This window comes from Rhinolophus hipposideros (genome assembly GCF_964194185.1).
Source record: "Rhinolophus hipposideros genome assembly, chromosome: 21".
In the NCBI taxonomy this organism is placed as follows: domain Eukaryota; kingdom Metazoa; phylum Chordata; class Mammalia; order Chiroptera; family Rhinolophidae; genus Rhinolophus; species Rhinolophus hipposideros.
Window position 1 is genome coordinate 16,242,700 of NC_138067.1, and position 7,132 is coordinate 16,249,831.

Below are 7,132 nucleotides of genomic sequence, written 5' to 3' on the forward strand. Positions count from 1 at the left end.
GCACAAAGCAGCTTTCTAGGGTGATGGAAGGGTCCTATATCTTGATAGGGGTGTAGGCTACGTGTATGTAAGCATTTGTCAAAACTGATCAAAGTGTACTGTTAAGACCTACTGTGTGCACCCATACCGAACTAAGCCTTCACTATGTAAATTATACTTCAATTAAAAAAAAAGTTAAAGCTTCAAAAGGACTCCATGTTCCCCACTTCCTGTGAAACAACACAGAACATGAATAGTGCTCAACTTCATTCTTCCCCTTGTGTCCCCCTTAACCTCCCATGTAATAAACGTGAACGGCTTGAAGTATGTCCTTTCCCACCCCTCTCCATGCTTCTAAAATTCATAGAGTCAAATCCACATGCATATAGGAAGGGGGGTGGCATGTGTGTTGTTCGTTTGTCTGTTTGTGTGTTTGTTTGTTAATGAGAGTTTCCTATGCATGTATTTGCTCCTGTCACCCAACTGTACCCCAGGTCATAGCTGCACAACCTTCCATTGTGCAGACAAACCATAATTTATCCACTTGTCTCTACTCCCTCCACCCCAGTGATTGGCTGTCAGGCTCTTCCCAGTTTTTGTCATTATGAACAATGTTGCAAAATCTTCCTTAATCAAACACCTAATCTCCCTGGTGTTTTGTTCCTATAGGAGAATTTCCCGAAGTGAGACTGGTGAATAAAAAAGACAAGTGCGTTATTTGTTTTAATAGATATTGCAGATTACACTCCACAAAAAGGTTGTAGAAATCTCATTTAGTGTTCAGCCTGATATATTTTAAGTTTCTGCAGACTGGCTTCAGAAATGGAAAACAAATTATGAACGTAGCATAATAATCATTTTGGCAATTCATCTATGCTTTCGAGAGGAATAATTCAGCAATATATCTAAGCCCACAAATAACCAAGTTATTCTATCAAAATACATCCTGCGAGGCAGGCGAGCAGGATGGTTGAGCACTGAGTTAATCCCGGCTAAAGGACTGTCCAAGCCTGTCTTACATCATCTCCGTGACCGTGAATAAACTACTTGACCTGTTTGTGCCTGAGTTTCCTCATAAACAAAAATGTAAATAATTATAGTGCCTATATCATGAAAGATTAAATAAAGATAATGTGAAGAACCCGGTACATGGAGATGGAAATTGTTTGATACAGGCAAAGAGCTCTGTAAGTGTTATTTATTATTGGTCAGGTTGCTTAATTTCTCTGGGTCTCCATTTTCTTATCTATAAAATGAGGATAGTAACACCATCTGTCTCACAGGGCATATAACGTGATTAGAGCAATGATTGTCTCATATTATTAGGCTTTCAACAAAATTAGCTGATCTCATTGCTGAAATGCGACGCTCACCAACGGCAGAGATCTAAGTGCCACGTGGATGGCACTCACTACCTTCAGGAATTCCGGAGAAAGCTAAGTTCCTGCCAGGCCTGTTGATGATACTGATTTCTTGGAAGGCCATGCAAATCTTCCAGAATGCAGAAAGGAATCAATAGGCTCCCTCGGCTTTCTTTCCCTCCATAGCCAATGCTGCACATTTATCTCTTCCTACAGCTGAGGTGCTCTGAGCATTTGAAGCAACTCTGCGTTGGCAGCTCATCCAAGCAGCAAACTTCCTCTACCCAGGTTGCATGTGGAATCTGAAAAAAAGATGATGGCTACTCTTGCAAGATACTGGATCTGGTTGTGGCTAAGCTTCGTGAATGCTCCCAGGTCCACATTTCCAGTGTGCAAACATCCCCTGGTGACCAAGAAAAGGGCCAGGTCCACTGATGGAAAACCATGCGCTTCAACCTCAGAGATGGATTTCTGCCCATGCCTGAGCCCCCTCACATACAGCAGCCCCTCCTTTATGTCTAATGAAAGGGTGGGGGGAGGTAGGTGGCATTACCTCATAGGCCTGCTGGCCACAAGGAAGAGGTACACTTTGATTGCAGGGCTCAAATAAAACATGGTGTGCTCTTTTGTGTGTATTTGAAGCTATATAAAATCAAGTCATATTTTAATGGACTGTCTCTATGACACGTTTCAAGTGTTTGAATGTGTGCAGCATGGGGGGAAGAAGGGCCCTAGAAAAAAATATCAACAACCCAGGTCCTTGATTTTACTAGGAAGGAAATATGATCAAATAAAGTCCACCAGGCAGCATAAATAAATAAATAAAATACAGGTATATTCCCATGTGTTTCACACGACATCAAACCTGGACCATGGTCCAGATTATCTGAAAAAGCTCATGAAACACAAGTGGATTGCTTATTGAAGAAGAGAGTCTTTTAACCCTTAGCCCAGTCTCCTCCCTCCACCCCCCTCACCAATTCTACACCCACTGCCAGAATAACCTTTTGGAAACATAGTCGCTCACCTACTCAAACTACTTCTGAAGTTTACTAAGACAACAGGATAAAATCCGAAATGTCCAGACCTTGTGGGTCCAATCGCATCTCCCAGGAATCCCTGACTAACATCCTTGCCCCAGCCCTCCCGAGGGTGCTTCTGTGTCTCTGAAAACCAAGTTCCTCCAACTTTTCTACTGTTAAACTTCTACCTATCATTCAAACCCAATGTCACTTCCCTTGTAGATCCTTCTACTGTAACACATTGTTCAGAGTTTCATTTCTGTATGTCTCACATTGTGTTGCAATTACTTGTCCTCCTGTGTGTTCCTGTTTCTCTCTTATTCCATCTCCCTGAACAGAGCCTGGCAGACAGTAAGTGTTGGTAAATGTTGGTGTATGGGTGGTTAAGCTGGATAGTTGAATGAATAGCAAACAGAAAAGGCCTAGAAAATAAGGAGAAAAGATACGTGTATGTGTGTGTGTGTGTGTGTGTGTGTGTGTGTGTGTGTGTGTGTGTGTGAGAGAGAGAGAGAGAGAGAGAGAGAGAGAGAGAGAGAGAGAGAGAGAGAGAGAGAGAGAGAAGAGAGAGAGAGAGGGAGACATAGGTAGACAGAAAATAGGTAGGTAGAAAGATAGGGAGGGAAGGAGGGAGGGAGAGAGAGAGAGAGAGAGATACTAGATAGATAACAGATTTCCTAGAGCTTTTCTACTCCTCCTCTGACCTCCAAATGATTCACACATTCTACTTTCTATAATGGAAAAAAATGTATTTTTGTCTCACGTAAAAATTGGTAGAACTTTTTGGCAAAAGAAATGGGGCACAGAGCTGACCCAATTTCTTTTCTCTGAGTGAAACCTACTTTGGCAAATCTCAATTTGCAGGGAAGCTCCAGAAGACAGAAAACCTCAGAAGAAGGCAGGCTAAGCCTCCAGACACAGGAGAGGATTCCACAAATGAAGCCAGCACTTCCTAGAAAAGTCCCTCACACACCCACAGACTGCATTTCAGGGACAAATCAATAAAAAGTCTTCAAATATTTATTGAGGTTGGTGTCAAGCCACACTCGCTGCCCACCAGCTCTGGCCAGGCTCCGCGCTGAAGTCAGGGCTGCAAATTGAGTTGGGCTCGTATATTCCTGTGCCATTTCCTGCTGGCTACTTCTCAAATATGCCCCAGAATTTACCTTTTTAGTTACAGACAGCCTCATTGACATTCTTTCCTTCCTACAGGAGGCAATAAAATGATTCATAGTTATAACGGGCTGAGCAAGGGCCCTTACCAGGGCCCTTGTCTCATGTGTTACATACGTTATCACATGAGGACAACAGCTCCGCAAAGGTTTGTGTTGGAGCTCCCATTTTACAGATGATGGCACCAAAGCACTAAAAGGCTAAGTAGCTTAGTCACGGTCCACAGCTACTTAGTAGTGGAGCTGGGAAGCTAACGCATGCAGCCCGGGTGGACAGCCCACTCAGAAGCACTACATGAAGTAATTAAAGTGGGAAAAATGCATTTTCCCTCATAGGATAAAATTACTTTCATTCTCTATTTTTTAGAAATACAACCCTTAAATTATTTTGTTTTTCCTGATGTGTCCCTCATGCCAGCCTTCCACAGCTCTAGGCAATCAAAGAAGAGAGGATGCTGCATTGAAAGGCCTCTGTTGGGTGCTCAACATTCCCCTCCCCCAGCCCACCCCACCCCACCCCCAATCTGAACCTGCCTTCCAGAAGAGGTATCATTGCCTATCATGTTTAAGAAAGAAAGTCTTGTGGTCAAAAAGTTAAATATAGAGTTACAATATGGCCCAGCAATTGTACTCCTGTGTATCAACCCAAGGGAGATGAAAACATATGTCCACAAAAAAAAAACAAAAACTCACGCATGAAGAGTCATAGCAGCATTACTCATAACAGACAAAGCGTAAAAACAATCCAAATGTCCATCAGCGTATGAATGGACAAACAAAATGCGGTACGTTCATACAACAGAATGTTATTCCCGAATAAAGCCTATAAAGGAATAAAGCACCAATGGGTGCTACGCGTGGATGACTTTGACATCGCTATGCTAGGTGGAAGAAGTCAGACACAAAAGGTCACATATTGTATGATTCTATTTACACGAAATGTTTACAGTAGGCAAATCCATAAAGACAGAAAGCAGACTAGTGGTTGCTAGGGGGCTGGAGGGACAGAGAAATGGGGAGTGGCTGCTAATGGGGCCAGAGTTTTTTTTGGGAGTGATGAAAATGTTCTGGAATTAGATCATGATAATGGTTTTACAACTTAGTTGAGTATACACTTCAAAGGGATGATTTTTATGGCATATTGGTTATATCTCAATTTTTCAGAAAAATGATTTTTTTTTTAATGAACAACCGCCTAGGAAAAAAATCTGACTGCCCTGAAGTTGTAAGAGATCCTATGTGTAAGAAACTTGACAGATGCTTTCCCAAATTTGACAACATTCCTAAAAATATATACACTATTACTAATCAAGAGTAGTAAAGCTAAATTTTTTTTAAAAAAAATTCACTGATAACAGGAAGTTATGAGGGACCCTGTGAGTAGCCAGTACAGCTCCTTTCTTTTCTGGAGGATGCCTATTCCAGAACTGGATCTGTCGGAGCTGGAAAGCCTGGGTCTGTCAGATACATCCACCTACAAGATCAAGAACAGCAGCGTTGGCAAAATGACCGGGCAAGCAACAGGAACAGAGGAGGAGAAAAACCCTGAAGGTGATGCCCTCCTTGAGTACAGCACCTTCAACTTCTGGAGAGCTCCCATTGCCAGCATCCATTCCTTCGAATTAGACTTGATCTAAGCCCGAGACTTCTCTCCCACCACCTTGCCCTCATTGTCTTCCCTTTCAAGCCCCTTCCTTTCCACCCTTTTCCCCTATTAATCTTGCTCTCTCTCCTCTATTGTGTTGAGGTGCTGATGAATCTGCTAGAGTCGTATGGTGTTGTATTTATTTAATTTATTTATTTATTTACTTATTTATTTATTTATTTTCCTTATCAGTTTCTCTCCAAAGCCCTCAAGCCACAAAGGGTTCAAGCAATGGAGTACTGGGTCACAGAGATTCCTCCACATTAATTCCAGAAAACAGGCCTGATGGGGGCACCAGAGAGTAGTATAGTAGTGCAAAATGGAAGGAATGATTGTTTTCCCACTCCAGGACAGTAAAGACAAATATTTCTTAAAGGGTTGAAGAATAGCTTGTAAGTTTTCATTTGAGATTATCTGCTACGAGACAGTTGGATTTCTAAAAGGCCGAGGTGATAAGACTCTTGCATTTTTGTTTCTGTTCCTTCAGTAATTTCGCAGAGAAATTGGGGGTAAAGGTATAAAGCAAGGGTGTTCCCATCATGGAAAGTGAAAATAGGGGAAAGCAGTGAAGCATTTCAGAAATAGCTATGGTTTCTCAAAAGGGTGTTTCTTCTTCATGCCTACTCACTTTACAAATGTGGGTTGAAAACTCTAGCTGAGGAAAATCACTCCATTTCAAATCTTAACATGCTGTCTTGCTATTATGATCATTTGTAAGGTTTCGATTCAGTTTCTAAACATAGGGTTTGGGCCTTAGCATTTCGGACTTGTTCTCCTGCATTTGTGATGTATGGTATTGATCAATGGGCCTCAGGCACCGTTCTTCAGCCACCTTGACCATGAAATGAACAATCACATTCTGACGCTACACCTTGTCCCCACTCCTCCCAAAATTATCGCTGCTGATTTGTGCTGCCATTTACTCATTTCTTTAATAAAGATGTTCAATCCCAAAAAAAAAAAAAAAGTGTTCTAAAGCATTAATGATCAATACATTTCAATCAATCATGCTAGAGGAAAGATTAAATTATCCTTCTATCTGTGGGAAATTATCATAAATTATTTTTCATATGAAGAGGCAATGATAGTATGTAGCCAAAGATTACAAGGGAAAAATATTGGAGATAAGTTAAGAAAATAATCAAATTACCTTTTTTTTTTGAGTTTCTATCATGTTCACTGTATTTGTCAGTGTTTTTTCTTTTTTTTTTACATGAGTGATTTATTTTATCATTTTTTTATTCTAAATAAAAAACCTACTTTAGTACTTTAAAAAGGGGGTTAAGGGTGAGGAGAAAGTCTTTCTGCTCTGGGAGAGGCATCAAATCTCTATGAACAGGGCCTCTTCTATTCTAGCTCTTCCATCCACGCAGCTGGAGTGGTGAGACCTGCAGCAAGGCTACGGTTTTCTGTCCCTTTTGTTTGTTTTCCCTCTTCCATCAAGGGACCAGACATAGGGGACACCCCAGACCAATAGGCTGGACAGCCTGGGATAGCGCCCCTCCAGGAATGGGGCCCTCTCTCTGGTTCTGATGTTTCAAACCTTCTCTGCAGGGTCCTCTGAGTATACGTAGTGTTTTGTCACAGAAAGGTGGCCCTGCTGACGCTGGGTCTGGTCTTAAAGCACATGGATGGAACCAGCTACTCTGACGTCCCTGGAGTCCACTTAGATGATCAAAAGGGAGTCAGTCCTTCTACCCTGCTTTAGTTCTTGGGGTTAAACCTACCATACGCATAATATAACAACTTTGCTTCTTTTGTTTTGTTTTGTTTTGTTTTGTTTTGTTTTATTGTCCTGGGAATAGATTTTCTTCCTGGACATCATAGAAGGCAGAATGGACAGAGATCAGGATTGTGGAATTCCTGGGTCCTCTGGCTGTGATAAACTCTCAGACTTGGCATCACTTCCCACTCCTGAAAAAGGAAAGTATGATCCTAGATGTGGAGAAGAGGTTG

General features: G+C 41.7%; 1 protein-coding gene across 1 annotated transcript; it reads left to right on the forward strand.

The window, feature by feature from the left end:
* Window positions 1-4,885: 4,885 nt before the first annotated feature.
* LOC308490375 (protein AF1q-like) lies at window positions 4,886-5,810 on the forward strand. The gene has a single exon (XM_081032487.1). The coding sequence runs from the start codon at window positions 4,896-4,898 to the stop codon at window positions 5,166-5,168; it is 273 nt and encodes a 90-aa protein (XP_080888613.1). The 5' UTR covers window positions 4,886-4,895; the 3' UTR covers window positions 5,169-5,810.
* Window positions 5,811-7,132: the final 1,322 nt, after the last annotated feature.

Coding starts and splice junctions, on each gene's coding strand:
- LOC308490375 (XM_081032487.1), top strand. CDS start 4,896: ATGAGGGACCCTGTGAGTAGCCAGTACAGCTCCTTTCTTTTCTGGAGG.